Below are 17,872 nucleotides of genomic sequence, written 5' to 3' on the forward strand. Positions count from 1 at the left end.
TTTTTTTTTTTTTGGTACTGGGTATTGATTTGATTTTTGGTATCGGGGTGCTCTACCACTGAGCTACATCCATAGACCCTTTTATTTTTTATTTTAAGACAGGATCTTCCTGAATTGCTGAGTGTCTTACTAAGCTGCTAAGTCTGACCTCGAACTTGCCACCCTCCTGCCTCAGCCTCTCAAGTGGCGGGGATTCCAGGTGTGGTCATTATGCCAAGTTAGATTTTTAATTGATTTACTCATTTAACAAATGCTTCCTGTGTATAAAGCACTATCCTAGGCACTGAGGAAAAAATAGCAAAACAAGAGAGAAATGGTTTCTATTCTCAGAGGTTCTCAAGAGGGACAGTCAACACTGAAAAGCCCAATAAAATATTAGCAAAAGTTAAAGATTAGGGGTAATACAAAGCTAGGCAGGGAATAATGGGGTCGGGGGGAAGGCTTAAACTGGTAAGATCAGGTCTCTTTGAGGAGCTGACACTTGACACTTAATTGTAGGAATAAACCATGAGAATCCTCTATCTTGCTAAGAGGAAGACTGGGAAGATGACAATTTCCGGAGGGGCCGCTCAGGCACAGTCCCAAGGTTGGAAAGATACTGGAGTACTGAAATGTTTGAAAGACGGCCAGGTGTGAGCAAGACTGAGAGTAGTACTGGATAAGCCTGGGGAAATGGCAGGGGCACTCCCTAGACAACACAAGGGACAATATGAATTAAGGAAGATTCTAGTGGCCTGTGCTTTTGACACCTTTATCAATGGTTTACAATCTCTTTTTATCACTTAAAAAAAGCTACTGTCACCATTTTAATGGCATTCAATAAAAGAGAATGAAAGGAAGAAATATTAATTTGGCTGACAAAATTGGGATCTCAAAAGCGTAGTCTAGCAGATAAGAGCTCATGTTCTGGCCTCAGTCGCATGTTGAAATCTAGCTCTGACACTTTCTCTATGACCTTGGGCAACTTACCTAACCCGTCTTAGCTAGGTATCAAAGACAAGCAGAAGATTAGACAGGCACAGCTCAGGCAAACCTTGCATATTACATAATAATCTGCCTGCTGCATCAGGTTATGTATGGCTTACTTGCTGGACCAGGAAACTATTCTGGCAGCTTTCCCCCAGGCTTATTTTAAGTACACTGTCCAGTCTCTGACAAAATTATTTGTTTATAGACCAAACATAGGCCCTTACATTTATTTTTTGCTTACATCATCAATAAATTATACTGTCTTTCAGATTACCTGACTGCTCAAAGGATTAAGAAATTTAGCATAGTAAATTCTAGAAAATAAATTCTAACTTTTTAGTTCTATTATCATCATTAGGAAAGATATTGCTAACAGTTAAGATGATATTTAAAATTTTGCAAATTTGTATCACTCATGGGGTTGGAACTACTATACCAAAATATTTCTATTCTCTTAATGTTATTAAAATTCAATCCTGTCTTATTTACACCTAAGGGCACCTAAAAATGTTTATAAAATTAGGTGACAAAGCTTTAAAGTATTCTAGTTTCATTTTTAAAAATGACTTAAAGGGTTTATTTAACAAAGGTACAATAATAAATTTAAAATAATATATCCTCTAAAAAGTAGAAGCAAATAAAAAGGAAGTCCATAATTAGATGTACTTTTAGACGAGAAAAGATTTAACCATTCAGTAAATAGATTTACATTGTTAAAAAAAACCCAAAAAACCCTAAAATCTCGGTGTTTTGGTTAGAAAGGGATATTTAGTAAGCATAGAGAAATGTTTTGAGATAATGTCTTTCTAAATGTAATCTAGCACTAAACAATAGAATTTCAAAGCTTTCACACTTCCTGAAATTGAGAAATACTACATCAATCATATTAGCATTTGGGACATTAAGTTCAACAACGCCTTCTTAAATCTTATTTCACTACCTTTCCTCAGCATTTCTGTCAAATACATTTTTTGTTACTTTAGATTTGACCTAATTTTCCTATTTTCTCTACCTAAGTATGACTAGGAATGAAGTTTTCCTTATTCAACCAAATATTAATTTTTTTGCCTTAAAATGTTTTTCAAATACATATTATCCATATTTTATTTAAAACTGTATATACTATTTATATTAAGTGACTTTATTTTTTAAAGGATATATCATTTATATTAAATGGGAAAAACAGCTTGGCTTTCTTATGATTTGCTTGAATTTGGAGAAACTGACATATCTAATTAGAAATATCCTGGGCAAACTGCTTGCTTTTCCTTACCAAAACTGCTTTTTTTTTTTTTTTTTTTTTGGTAACTTCTTTGAGATCAGTTTAAATCCAGCGCTACCAGTTACCAGTCCAGTCTAGAATTTCACAGAAATTCCTCACTTTTTCCTGATGGTTTTGTGTCTTATAGCTGCTAGCATAATTTCTAATTCTTCCTTAAGAACCTAATCAGTCTAGCAGAGGCCAATGCTACTGTCTGGGGCAACTCTCCCACCTCAACTCTGCCCTTTGTCACTTTCCTGTCCCTCCACTGAACACCTGTCCTGTCCTGTCCCCCATCTTCAGCTAAACCAAACTCTCAGGCATTCTTGATTCCACTCTGGTCACTTGTTTTTCCTCATCACAAAATTTTTTAAATTACTGTTTACTTCATCTTCCATATATTCTCATCAATATACATGTATATATTTGGCTGTGCCCCACCAGCTTATAAACTCAAATAAGTTCCGCTGAAATTTTCTTTCAAGAAAACCTCAGTAAGCAGGACTTTCATCTCATTTAGTCTAACTGACTGGCATGACTTAAGAAACCCAGGTCCACACTCCTACACCGAAAGCCTAATTTGGAGCATATCTAAGCACAGCTCTGGGAAGGTCACCAAGGCCTCCTTCCCTTGCTCTCTCTCTCTGTGTGTGTGTGTGTGTGTGTGTGTGTGCGCGTGTGTGTACACATACATACATTCTTTTCCTATCTATATGTCTTTGTATTTTACAATTCTTTCCTATCTAAATTTGGTCTTTTAACTGATAAAATTACTTGAGAAAACAGTGGAAGGGAATGTAACAAATGTTTATAGAGTGATTAGCTCCCCCAAATTATAAAACGAGCCTTGGGAGGTGCAGGGGCAGGGCTATGGTGGTAGAGAAACTGATATTGTGCACTTTTCTGGTGGTGACTGTCATCCTTAGTTTCATAATAAACTTGTATTTATCCTATAAAATTCATACTAAGATACACACTAAGCTAATTTGATGTGAATAAAGTTTTAGAATTTGGTGCGGTTTGATATTTCAGCATTTTAAACATTTTGAATGACAAATCCTGTATTGAAAAAAGATGGTTTTAAGGAAAAAAACCAAACCTAACAATACAGAACTCTAAACTGACAAATTAAATGTTACTACAATTACCTCCCCCAAACACTTAAATCTTTTGCAAAATCCCTAGCTGTTGACATCCTCTCCTATGGTCTTAAATACTATTCCTGTCTCCCTGTATTTTGTTTTCTCCCCTGAACTATACTCAAAAGACATCCAACTCCCTGCTCAATGTCTCCATTGAGCATATTCAGAACTCAGCATATTCAAGGCAGGTTCAATTTACACTGGTTTTCCAAAATCTCAGCTAATGTTATCAGCATCCTTGCTCATACCAAATACTGCAGTCATTTTTTTTCTTTCTCCTCTTTTTTCATATCTAATTCACCACCAAATACTGGGCACTTTACCACTAAAATATACCCTGAACTGACTTGTCCCCATGACTACTGCCCCAGCCCAGGGACTACTGTCTCCATCCAGGTGATGGGGACACCACCTGGATGACTGCAATGATCTTTATTTTGCCTCACTACAATCTATCCTTCACCTACCAGAGAAATATAAAGCAGACCACTGTTGCTCCTTTGTTTAAAACCCTTCAATGGTTTCTTATCACACTTGAAGAAAATCTGAATTCCTTACTGTGGGTTTACAGCCCTACATGATCAAGACCTAACCGATCTCAAGAACCTCATCACCTACCACTCCCCACCCTGCTCACTAGACTCATCTTCCTGGCATTTTCTTTCTCAGCATAAAAACTTACTCCTGTTTTGGGGATTTTGGCTTTGTTATTCTCTTCATCCAGCATACTCTGTTCTGACACGGGTGTGAATTTTCTCTCATCATTCAAGGTTATTATTTCTTGGTGAGCCTATAAAATTATGCCCTGATCACCATATTTTGACTTATTTTATTCAGTTTCTGAGATTTCATTTGTATGTCATTGCTGTCTTAACTACTAAAATGTAACAAGCTCCAGAAGGTAGTAGCCTTTGTCTTGTACCCCTATGTACACTCATTATCTAAAACATGACTGGTGCATGGGACTTCAATAAACCTTTGTTGAATGAATAACTAAAAACTCTAAATATTCAATCAAGACTCTCAAATATGAAAACAACTCATCCCCAAACCACAAAAAACAAACAAACAAACAAACAAAAAAACCCCACCTCCCACAAAAATTCCACTTCAAACTCCTAGGCACATGCTATTAAATGAAAGTCTAAATTCCCTATCAGCTACTGCAAAAAAACATGAAACCACCTAGGTGCACCTCTTACATACTCAGTTTTGTAATGCACATATACCAAGTAGCATCGTCCCTTTTGAAACTTTTCCCACCTTTAAGTCAGTTCTGTGTGCAATTTTTATCAAATTCCATCTAAGTACAACAGCATGTGTTGGTAAGTAAGTGAACAAGCAGGTATGATTCGCCCTTATTGATAACATACTCTCAGAGATGGATTTGGCTCCTTTACTTAGGATTCTGACTCACTCATGGGCTCTTCGCCTTTACCAAAAAGCAATTTTTGTTATTTGCTATAAAAATAAGGTTTAAAGCCAGTCTCAATAAAACTTACCAGATTAGTGTTTAGTGCCAGGGAGCAAAGGAAGCTTTGGGATGAAAATGAATAGCAACCAGGATCAAAACGTCAAATAAAAAAGTTCATAAACTTTGGATTTTGTCAAAATGAAGTTTGGTATTCAAGTATCAGTTTTTACGGTTTGAGCCATTACAAATCTTATATAAACTTTCTAAAAGACTTTAAGAATGTAGACTGGTTTGTTAAGAATGATTTGGGATCAACTCTTGTCTAAGAAATATAAATTTAATTATGACTCTTAATAACTATATTTACAACAAGCTATTTCTTCTTCAATTTTTTTAACTGTTTAGTCAGAAAAGAAAATACCAATGAATTTGTTTCTCTCTGTGAGATGACTATATTACAAATACTACTACAGTGGCAAGGATATACTTCAGGAGCATATAATAAAACTTGAATGATATGAGAATATTTCTCATATAGCTCAGTGGTAGAATGATTGCCTAGTATGTGCAAGGCCCTGGGTTCAATCTACAGAACCACACACACACACACGCATACACACACAAAAAAAGAATATTTCTCAGGTAGTATCTATAGAACAAGGCCTCTAGATGATTTTTTATCAGATGACAATGTTACTGTCTAAAATAATATTAATACCATAAATGTATATGTATATATACATACATAAATTACACATACATTATGTATATCTATTTATGGAGAGATGGAGAGAGGGAGGGTAAGAGGAGAAAGGAGTGTGTGTGTGTGTGTGTGTGCACGCTCATGTATGTAGGGAAAGGGAAATAATAATCAAAGGATGAGAAAGGATATGAATCAAAGCACCTCTTCCACCCTTTCTTGGGTAAATTATTTCACTAAGAAGGTGTGCCCCAACTTCTGAAGCATTTCCTGGTTTATAATAAAATGCACTTCAAAAAGACCATAAAAACACAAAATTTAGTTGACAGGCTACAATGGGATTCAGAAAAAGACACAGTGAATATAGACTTAGGTGCACTTTCATGCTGGTGATTTTTCTTTTTTAAAATGTAAGCCACTAATATTTTAAGAAAAAAAATTTAAACCAAAAGTTGCATATTAATATTATACACAAACTGAAACATAAGTGACTTTTTGCACAGTGTATACATGCTTACATAAACTCATAGTTACACATTTAAAACAATGTCCATTTAACATATGAAAGTTCTAAAATACATAAAAGTATTAATACTTTCTATAAAACTACAATTAGAACATCAATTTGCTACAAGCATATAAAAACATCAAGTGCTTTCTTGGAGTTTCAAGTTACCTCTTCACAACACCATCTTACTTGCATATATAGTCCTTCTCCAAAAATCAGTTTGGACTTTTTTTTTTCAAGAGGTTTATTTTCCAGGTACATTATAAGCTCAAGAAAATGGACCTAACAATTATGCAATATAAGTATTTCTTAACAATTTAATTGCACATAATGCTTTAAAGTAGGTTTGGATGAAGTTCTCAGACACTTTGGTATATGTTCTTCGGGGACTTATTAGAAATAACAGAAATTACAAGTCCCTTCAATCCCCATTTTACATTAAAAATGGACAAGTCTTTGGTTAAAGTTCTACATTTTGGGTATTTATTATCAATTAAAATGGTCCCCAAACCAATAAATGGTGCTGATGTATTATTACTCTACAAGACTTCATTTAACCTGTTTCTGATGCAGCTGGAGGCTATAAATATTCATTTAGTATACTAAGTCATTGAGTTTCAATCTTTCACTTACAAGCAGAGAAGTCAATAGGTTTATCATTTCTCTGTAAATTTTCTGTTGTAACCTAAACTGTACAGTAATTTCCAGTAACTATAGATACTGTTCCACAGTATATGTGATTATGGTTAGAAAGATGTAAAGCATTAAATTAAGAGTTAGCTTATTCTGATAAGTCAATATTAGACTAGGTAAATCTGCATTAACTATAGCAGGTTGCCAGATAATACTTATTTAAAAACCCCAAACCATTCCACATACAAGAGAAACTGTTGCAAATGTATGAAACAGCAGATATACAAGGAGAACACCAAACATACTTTATTAGCACAAAAAAGCAGCCATAACAAGGCACAGCAAGCAGAAACATACATTAGCAGTCAAAGGGTTAGTGTTGCATACAAATATAGCTTTTCTCTTTTGTAGCCTTGGAAATGGCTATAGGGATGTAAAATAACCTTCTGTAGCAGCTGGTAAGGTAACTAAGGAGCACTCCCCAGCAGCACAGAGCACATTAACAAAAAGACATGAGAATGGATTTGGCTACTGTAGTGCAAAATGTCTAGGACAGAATTGAAAATTCAGTTCAACACTAAGAAGCAACCACTAGACTTGATAATACTTCCCAAAGCACTCACTCAAGTTGTATTACATACTATTCTAAGTGACAAAAAGGTGCTAAGTAAAGTTATTTACAGATACAATGGTTGTACAGTACCTTTTAAATCTGCAATTTAGATTTCAGATTTTCCCATTAAGAATTAACTGCACTGAAATCCTATTAAATTATACTTAAGTGATTCAGCTGTGAGAGTTTACAACAAAGATAAATACTGCCATCCAAATTATTAATTATGGTTTAACAATCTCAACACCAGCAACCACTGTAGTTACTATTATCTGACTTGTTTGGGCATCTTCTATTCTCATTTTCTTCATAGTTCACAAACTCATCCTGGGCACAGGAAAAGATCCAACTTTAATGGAACAATGTTTAGACTGAACATGTCAACTCAAAAAAATCACACACAGGACTACAACTGCAGCAGCCACTCATTTAAAAAATGAATAACTAAGGCCTTTAAATAAAACTCTACTACTAACTTTATAAGTCTGAAATTTTAAGAACTATTTAGAAAACCTGGTTTACTTAACAGTACCTTCTGCAGAAGAGAAAAGGAGACTGACTATAAACTACGTCAACACTTAAGTGAACTGCACTATGCCCTTGTGGCCAGAAAATTGCATTTTTTTTTTCCCCTAAAAAGGAAGGCAGTCTTTTTATTTATTTATTTATTTTGGACTTCCAAAGCTTGACTTACAGTAACTACAAACATCACTACTTTTGGAAGGTTATAAAAAATTCTTAGAAAAAATAATTTCAAACATTAGTCAACTGCTGAAATACTCATCTACTATTAATTTGTTCTTTAATAAGAAATAGAACTCTTCATAGCAAATGCCCCAGAGTTGCCTTAATTAGTTACTATAGCCATTAAAAACCAAACTTAGCTAAACGGGCAAATGTTTTCGTAGCCTTACTGAACACCTGCAGCTCTATCCTGTTGTTTCAATAGGCACCACATTTGTCTGAGTGAGTTAACAGTAGACTGCATCTGACGGAGACTAATAACTAAGCTTACACACTGTATGAAAAACCAAGCACTGACACTGTGCTTCCTGTATGTGTACTGTCTGATGCACATGAAAGCAGACCGAGTTAATGTCCTAGGGGACAGAAGAGTTTACTTTGCCTTGACTGGTTCTCGTTCTAACCAGCGAACCCTAACTTTTTGTTTATAATGATACTCTTTTAAGAAATCCTGTAACATTGATGGGAGAGGGAGACCATCAATTCCATCATATGTAGTGCACCTGCAGATCACTGCACGGCAGATATACTGCAGGCTGAAAGGAAAAGTCCTGTTCAGCGATATTGTAAGCAATGGTTCAAAAAACATGCATGAACTGGGATCTTTATAATGTTCTAGAAGTCCTGTTACAGTGGAGGAGTGAAACACACATGGGTCATGGGCATCGAAACTGAAGTTGTGGTTCCACTGTTCAATTCGGGCATGCAGCGATCTGTTGTAGCGGCGGAAGCTCACAGAGAAGAGGTAGTCCTCTTGTGCAGAGTCCCTGAGCAAAAATGTGCCTTCAGGTTTCCCTTCAAGTAGGGCTTCTGCTTCATAACGGTCCATCACTCCCCAGTAACAAGGATTCCCCGTAATCTGAAGCAAATCTGGCACGAGGCAGTGTATGTAATCAATCTGTGTGTGAACTTTCCAAGCTCCCTGTCTGCTAACATGGGCATGGCTGTCTCCAGATACCTGACGCTGCTTCTGCCTCCGTGACTGCAAACACAGGGTGGTTGTGTCCTCTTCCGAGTCACAATTAGTTTGTGGAACTGCAGAACTATCCCCACTTATTTCCGTCATTCCAGGAGCTAACTTTGGTCCCAGTTTATATAATGGATTAACCTGTGCAGTGGCTTCAAATGTATGTATTTGTGCATTGGGAGGGGGGTCCACTCCTTCTTCAATACTAAGCCGTCTTCTTTCTCTAAGCCTATCTTCTTCATCTTCTGTAGAAACCAAAGATGGATCAAATGTATCAAAAAATGTTGAATGTGGGCTCACAGGAGCTGTATGCTGTTTAATCAAATGCCATTTTTGAGCTAGATCTGAGCCAGCAGGAAAAGGACATTTCTCAAGCATTAATTCTGAAAGATGTATTTTTCTCTTATTGGAGAAGAGGGGCTTTGACTGCTTGCTGTAAGTTCTCATGGGAAAACATAAGCCCACAGTATCCTGCAGCCTCTGTCTCAGAGAGCGGCTCCCCACAGTTCTGCTGGGAACGCTGTCCATGTCGTGTGCAGAGCTCACCCCATAGCGCCGCTCTCGCCTTTGAAGACCACTGCGAGTTCTACCAAACTTTTTATCAGTGTCCAATGAGCTCTGGGTCTTTGTGGAACAGGAATGTTTTTTCTTCCCTCCCCACGGGGCATGCCGAGAGTAGGAATCTCTTCGTGCAATTCTTGCTCCAGGGGTGACACATGAATCATTATCTTTCTCAATGCTTATTTCAACAATTTGAGGAATTTCAGTGGCACAATTTTGGTTTCTCCTTGAAGAATTCTTGGATGGGCTTAAGCCCAGTTGTAAGGCAATGTTTTCTCTCAAAGGACTGCTTTGCTGCTGAGGAGCTGAGTCTCCCAGACTGATGTTTTTCTCTTTGACAGACAAACATCTGTTGGAATTCATGTCTACACTTTCACTGCGGCTTCCTCCCTCATGACTGAAGAGATTCTGACACCTGTATTTGAAATTATTCCACATTTTCCCCACTTTATCCATTGATTATAACACCTAAAGACAAAACAGGAAAAGGAGAAAAACAAATTAACCAAAGTGGCATGTGAAAAGAGGTAAGGCAGTAAGTACTCTATGCCCCTTCAAACTGGGCATGTCAGTGATGCAGTCAAGAATTTGCCTTATACTGCCCACTAAAGTGATGATACAAACTTTCTGTGTGGTGGTAGTAAGCCTCCCAGGTCCTTCAGAGGCAATGGCCATGACTTCAGCCAGTCATCAGTTTTCATTTCCTTTTGGATAGAACACTCAGAACTCAGATGAAAGGAAACAACTCCTCTCAATTAAAATCTGGTTTCTTTTTCCTAGGCCTCAACCTAATTTGATTATCACACTGATTTTTGTCTCTTTACTTTGAGTAACTTGAATATTGTCTCAAATACATCAAAGGGAAAATGTCATTGAAACACATTTGTATTTAACTTTTCAAAAGTTATAATAATCAGGACCACATCTGTGCCAACATATTAAAATTAGTTCAATCAGGTGCAATGGCGCACACCTGTAATTATTCTAGTGGCTTGGGATGCTGAGGTAGGAAGACTGCAAGTTTAGGCCAGTCTCAGCAAATTAGTTTGGCCCTAAGCAACTTAGTGAAACCCTGTCTAAAAATAAAAAAATCAAAAGGGCTGGGGATGCAGCTCACTGGTGAAGTGACCTGGTTTCAATTCCCAGGGTCAAAAAAAAAAAAAAAATCAAAACCCTTTAAGTAGGAATTTCCCCAATTTCACTCATTAAATCCTTCCCTGGGGTTAACAGGTTAATCACTTATTATAACCCCATATCTTCCCTTTCCATTCAATAATGTATCACATTTTATCCACAATTAAAGAAGCAGTTTGAATAGAAAGTGAACTAGGAGAAAAGAGAATATTCAGGCTTAAACAGGTATCCCTGAGCTTCTCAACTATTAATCCTGGAAGAGCAAAACTAAAAGAGTAATAGAAAAAATATGTTATGATGTTGTAGTAATTAGCAAAAAATAAGCAAAACCTATGCAATTTACAGTCTATATTCTTGCTTCTCTAGGGGTGGGCAGTTTATGTTACTTTAAAAAATGTTTTTAAGAGAGGCACATACTATATCTCATTCAGTAATTGGAAAGTTGACATTTTTAGAAGAAATGGAAAAATCAAAACATATACGGATTAAACATGGATCAACTGTTTTGTCATATCGTAACAGCAGAGAGCTTTGTAAAAAGGGTGTCTAATTTGTCATTTGATAAATAACGCACAACTTTTTTCAGTTTTTTGATTTATATTTATCTTCTTACTGCACTACACTTCACAGGTTAGCATCAGTATTGCAAAACAACTTGAATATGTTTTTTTTTACAGTGGTGAGTCATCAGAGCTGATGTTTCCATAATTTTGATTAATTTTCTCTCCTAAATACTTGCATTTTCAAGAAGCTAATTAGAATGAAGAAAACAATAGGAATAAACTTTCTTAAAATGAATTCTATATTGTCTCATTGCTTTCTTACAGAAATCTGAAACTAACAGCAATACCAACAGAGAATTTATGTTGCTATAAAAGGTAAAGCATATGGTTAGGAATGCAAGAAGTTCACATGGAAGCTGGCACGTCTGTTCTAACAAAATCTATTAGATGGAACTATAAAATCTCATTAAACTCTTAGAATATCTGCATCCATCCCCTTGCAAAAAATCTTTTGTAAGCCTCAAGGCTTGTTAAATTAAGATTTCAGTTCCTTGCCCGCAGTTGTGTTATGTACAGCCACATTCCGGCCACCTTTTCGGTGACTCCATTATCTTTGTAGCTATGCTCTTCCAATATCCTTAGCCCCTCCCTTTCTAACCCAGTTTCTTTTTTCTTGTTTATTTTAACGATGTTTTTCATTTTTACCCAATTCATATAGTTTCAAGATCAAATCCTACTATAAGGCTTCAAACAAAAAATTAGCATCACTTGCAATAATCTTCCCATCCTTGATTCTCATTCTCTAGGATTCAAGAAAATTACTTTAAATTCTTTTAGCTGTTTCTGCTGGTATTTTTCTCATCATTTCTAGATACATATTCATACTAGTATTTGTTGTTTTTTCAGTTTTCAACAATATCTATTAACTTCATAATACGGAAAATAATGATTTTAGATTGCTTTTAATCATAGTATTAATATACTTTTGTCTTTACTCCTCCCTAAAACAGTTAAAATATCTTTTGGTTAAATTAATATTTATTGTGACCATATGAATATTGTAGTTAAGCCACTTTCTTTTCTTATATAATCATTTGTTTTTCCTAGAATAGCAGCCTCTTTTTGGTTTGCTTGGTTTTCTCTGTATCTATTGCATTCTTTCTCAAATTCTTTAACAGAATTGTAAAACAACTCTCAGTAAGGTTAAACACTGCCTACACAGTGCTTATCCTATGACCTTCCTTAGCCATTATTCTAGCGACTCCTTTTTCTTCTCATGAAAATGGTCTACTTCATCCTCGTGTTTTTTATTCTTTCGGGAAAAAACTAGGTTAGAAACAATTTACCCTCAGAATTTTGAGGGCATCACCCCGCTATTTTCTAGTCTCTAGTGTTGCTGTCAAAAGGTCTCAGACTACACCAATTTCCACTCTTCTGCTTATTTTCTGAATATTTGTAGCTGTTGCTCCTCCTCCTTCCCTTTTCAAAGTCCTTTCCTTAGACACTACACCTCTTTGATAGTCTTTTGATTATCTTCTATATTCTTTTCTATTTTGCATTTATTTTCCTTTTCTACATTCCGGTAGATTTCTTTCACTTCAATTTCCAACAATTCTATTATAGTTATTATACTTCTTCCTAAGATGACTTTAATTTCTAAGAGCATTTTCTTGTTCTCTAAACATTTATTTTAATAGCATCTTATTTGGTTTCTTGGATATAATATCTCATTTCTCTGAAGATGCACACTTCTATAATATTTTCTTGTTTTTCCTTTTAATACCTTATCTATTTCCCATTTCTTCTTAACACCATTTTTCCCCTTGAATTTTTAGATCTGTTTTTCATTTTAGAGGCTTCTGACAAGGGTCTGAAGCTCTCTGGCTGGGCTGCATTATAGAAGCTCTGTCTGCATGGGTGGGACTTCTCAACTGTTGGCTTCACTACAAAGGTGTGATGAAGCAACGAGCTGGTTTTTATATTAGGAGACCCCCAAAAGGAACTGTTAGCTCGCAAATTATCTCAAGAGAGAAATCCTCTGATCTCCTGTATAGGTCATAGCACCTGATCACTATGTTATAAGAACAGGGAAATAGGAGCCTCAATATTTATCCTCAATATTCAGACTTGCACTGAAATCTGTTTTTTTCAAAAGTTATGCTTATTTTCAAAAGATACCCCAACCTTAGCTATGACTGAATATCTTAGATTAAATTTGCCAAGCTATAAATCTTTAGTTTTACCCAAAATAAAGGAAGATCAGTCTCTTGGCTGTTGAGTGTAACGGAGTAAAAGGTATGTGGGAGCCTCATACATATAGATTTTCAGCCTTCCCTGACCTTATCTTTGGAGAAACTGGCATCAGTTCATAGACCATGTTTTAAGTAGTTATGGTTTAGAGCTGTGCTGTCCAATCTATGTGGCTACTGATCCCTGAACTGTGGTTTGGTCCACATAATGAAACTATAATAGTCTGGATTGTAATTTGTTAAACATATTGCTAAAATTAATTTTACCTTGTTCTTATTACTTTTTTCATTGGAGCTACTAGAAAAATATAAATTACATTTATAGTTAGTATTATATATCTACTGGAGAATACTGCTTTAGGGCTGGAGTCTCCTAAATAGGGCTGAGGGACAAATCTGGTCCATATCCAGTTTTTGTGTGAACCAAAGATAAGAATGGGTTTTTACATTTTTTAAGGACTTAAAAAAAAAAAAAAAAAAACCCAAATAAGAAAACCCATAAAGAACATATGACGGAGACCACATGTAGCTTGCAAAAGCCTGAAATATTTTCTATCTTGCCCTTTTCAGAAAAAGTTTACTGGCAATAGTGTAGAGTACATATGTGAGATAATAAACTAATACTACTACTCTAGACACTAGTAGAGTCATACTCAGGAAACCCAGAAGTCTAACCCTCTTCTTCATGTTTATAAATTTGGTAGCTCTCCAAAAATAATTTTTCTGATGAGCAAATTAAACCTGAAAAATGACTGTTTTAGAAAATGACCAAATTAAAAACCATTCATATTATACAGCTGTTTATAGGCAGAAAACAGCTGTACTTGCCAGGGCAGTGAAGGCAGTTTCTCTAACACTCAACCTTTGGTTCAGGTTCATAGAGCATGACAGTTATTTCTCTATTCCTAATCTGAAGATTGTTAACAGAATGCACTGTGACATCTTCTCATTTAAAGAAAGGCTAATATGCTTCCATACTCCTTGGGGAAAGAAAGTGGATTTTTCTTGACATGGGAATGCTGTGTGGGCAGTTGTATTAATGGGAAATAAAACATACTAACAGTGATTCATAGAACAAGTCACTTAAGAAACAAGGTATTTCAGCCACTTTAATATTTACAATGTCAGATTTGAGTTTTTTTGGTTAAATTTTCAGATATGCATTTTAGGACAGAGCTGAAATCCTTTGAGGTCTAAATTATAACTTTATTACTTTACAACTCTATTACCTTATTTTTTTTTACATAAGGTATACTGGGCTAAAAAAGAGTGTTAAATTTCAATTGTATTGACTCTACAATGATAATTCATCAACCATTATGATCTTCCATATTTCTATACATGCTTAGCTATCCTTAAAGCTATCCAAAGCAAATTTCTAAAAGTTATACTTTCCCCCAAGGAATCATAATTTGAAACTGGTTTTATAATGCTTTTCTAAGTTACATGAACTTTTGTTGAAAAATTGTATTTAACAGGATAAGCTATAAATCAGAATTAAAGAAAATTAGGTCAAATTCCATTACTACAAAAGCTTACTTATACAAAAAATTTAAAAGTGCAGTTAGTCAATGGTCCCCTCAATGCCAAGCAGTATCTATTACAAAATTTCCACAAAACGAAATAATTGAAATAGTTCCCAGGACTTCATTTTAATGAAATATAATGCAAGCTTTATGAGGAATAAATTAAATTCAACAAGTTTTAAGATAGCATTGCATGCCACTGTGGGTAAAAAGGAAGACTATGACCCAATTCAAATCCTTCCTCTACTGTTCAGTCCACCTCAATTGCTTAACCATGATAATATTTTTCTAATACAAAGTTCTTCAATCACAGTAACAAAAATTGAAACATGTGGACTGATTAAAGTATTTCTATGTTGAATTCAGGTACACGAGGCAGTTTAGAAGACTAAAGGTTTTACTGATATTTTGGTGGATTTCAATAGTGTTTGGAAAAAGACAACACAGTACTAGTAATATTAAGACTGACTTAATATTTCTTGGGATGCTTGGCTGTCATAGCTATAGCTCCTTAAAAGAATCTGAAAACCATCTGCTTTTTAAAACTATTTATTGTTAATTCTTTATACACTGAATTGGGGTTTGGTCTGTATTATCCAGCTAGACAGTTATCTGCCTTAACACTATTATTTAATATTAGGGTGAACCACATAAAATCGCTGAGAGTTACACTAATGCAGTGTGCATAACATAGTAATACAGTAGACCATGTATATGTACACTCAGAAAAAATGTGGAACCCTTCGATCATAACATGCCCAGATATTCCTATTCCCACTGATTGACTTTTACATTTAATGAGTTAGTTATGTTAGGCTCCAAACCTGTTCATGCTATTTGTATTATAATAATTACATGATTTAATTAAATGCTAATGAACATAGTAGAAAATGAGGGGGTTGGAAGTTTGACTAAGTTGAATGACTTTGAAATAATGAAAATAGAACTGAGAAGAATACGACAAAGAGTCTATAAGGATTCTAAACTCAGAAAGCATTGGAAGAGTTTAAGTTCTTGGTCTACTTAAAAAACCCAAAGTGGAATCTTATGTGATACATTATGGGTATAGTTTCTGCAAGACTGAAAATATGAATCTGCAACTAGATCTACTCTAGATCTTGGTTCCTTAATCAGGACTGACAAATGAGCTGGGTTGGTGGCACACCCCTATGGTCCCAGTGGCTAGGGAGGTCGAGGCAGGAAGATTCCAAGTTCAAAGCCAATCTCAGCAATTTAGCAAGACCCTGTCTCAAAATAAAAAATAAAAAGGGCTGGGGATGTGGTTCAGTGGTTAAATGCCCCTGGCTTCAATCTGATGTTTGGGGGATGAGGAGACTGACAAATGAACATAAAGGTAGAGTAAAATATTTAAGGTATGCATCCCTTTTCATGGTTTCTTGTTATTAAACTTTTTAGATAATTGGTCCAGGTTGTATAAGGTAAGAGGCTTTCCTCAACAATTATTTAATTAAAATTAAAATTTGTTGCCAAGATAGATGAGCATAATGTCCTCATGATAACAGGAAGACATGACCTAGTTTGGGGTTGGTGAACAAGGAATTCTCTGAGGAGGTGATATTTCAAAATTCTGTTCAGAAGAATGAGTGAAATGAATTAGGACAGAGTTCTGTAGGCACAGAACAGAATCTGCAAATGTTCTAAAGCAGGAAAGTTCAGGGCACAGACAACAGGAAGGGGAAGAGTACCAAGATGACATAAGAGAACAAGAATGGATATTAGTTGACTCTGCACTGAAGACTAATGCAGAGGGGTCCAAGTATGAACTCAATTAGGGTGGTGACAGTAGAAATGGATATAGATGTTTAGAAGTACAAATCTACAGGGTTGAAACTGGAAATGCAGAATGAGAAAGAGGGATGTGTCAAAAATAATAGGCACATGCATGGACAGAGATGCTATTTCAGAAGAGTGTTGGCAAGTGGGGATTTGGAGTGTTAATGAATTTAATTTTTGAAATGATGCAGTTGTGGGGACATCTAAGTGAATACTCGTTAGTCTACTGGTATATATTTGTGTAATGGAATACGAAATAGCAAGCATGACAAACTATAGCTATTGCATCAATGCATATGAACTTCAAAAACAAAATGCTTAGAGAAAGATGAACACATTCATGATGAACAAATCTTTTTAAACAAGCAAAACTCATAAACATACATATTATGTATGTATGTTTAAATATATATACACACCTAATAAATATAAAAAGCAAAAGAATGTCAAGAGTCAGCAAACAATAATGGCTGCTTATTGGAAAGAGGAATACAGAATTAGGAGAAGCACAAGAGGCTTCTAAAACTAGAAGTTTTCTATTCTTTAGCCTGGGTAGTAGGCTCAAGGTTTTTGCCTATTAAATATTCCTTAAACTACCCCTGATGATTTTATCCACTCTTTCCTATGTATGACACACTGCATAATAAAATTTTTACAATTACACAGGCCATGCTTTCACCACAATGGAATAACCAAATACTGAATAATTAAAAAAAAAAAAAAAAAAAAAAAACTAAGGCAAACAAAATGCTCTCTTAACTCTTAGGTAAAAGGGTAAAACTAAAAGTAAAAAGCTATTTAGAAAATAGCACATTAATAATATGGGTTTATTTTTCTAAAAGGCAAATTTATGACAGTTAAAATGTTCTTACTGTTTAACTTGGCTATTACATACTTTAGATGGTTACTGTAAAGACAGCAATGCTAAAAAACAAAACAAAAAAACACCAAAAGTAAGTTGGGCATGGTGGTGCATGCCTATAATCCCAGTGATTTAGGAGGTTGAGGCAGGAAGATTGAAAATTCAAAGCCAGCCTCAGCAACTAAGTGAAGTCTTAAGCAACTTAGACTTAAGTTGCTGTCTCAAAATAAAAAACAGAAAGGGCTGGGGATGTGGTTCAGTGGTTAAGCACCCCTGGGTTCAATCCCCAGTA

At 35.3% G+C, this 17,872-nt stretch overlaps 1 protein-coding gene across 5 annotated transcripts in view; it reads right to left on the reverse strand.

The window, feature by feature from the left end:
- Nucleotides 1–5,785: 5,785 nt before the first annotated feature.
- Socs5 (suppressor of cytokine signaling 5) overlaps nt 5,786–17,872 on the reverse strand; it is a 63,193-nt gene continuing 51,106 nt past the window's right edge. For all 5 annotated transcript variants that reach the window (XM_047523174.1, XM_047523175.1, XM_047523172.1 and 2 more), the window contains one exon: nt 5,786–9,980. In XM_047523174.1, the coding sequence (XP_047379130.1) occupies nt 8,358–9,968 (1,611 nt within the window). In that variant the 5' untranslated portion in view covers nt 9,969–9,980 and the 3' untranslated portion in view covers nt 5,786–8,357. The remainder of the gene's footprint in view (nt 9,981–17,872) is intronic.

This window comes from Sciurus carolinensis, chromosome 13, assembly GCF_902686445.1.
Source record: "Sciurus carolinensis chromosome 13, mSciCar1.2, whole genome shotgun sequence".
Taxonomy (NCBI): Eukaryota; Metazoa; Chordata; class Mammalia; order Rodentia; family Sciuridae; genus Sciurus; species Sciurus carolinensis.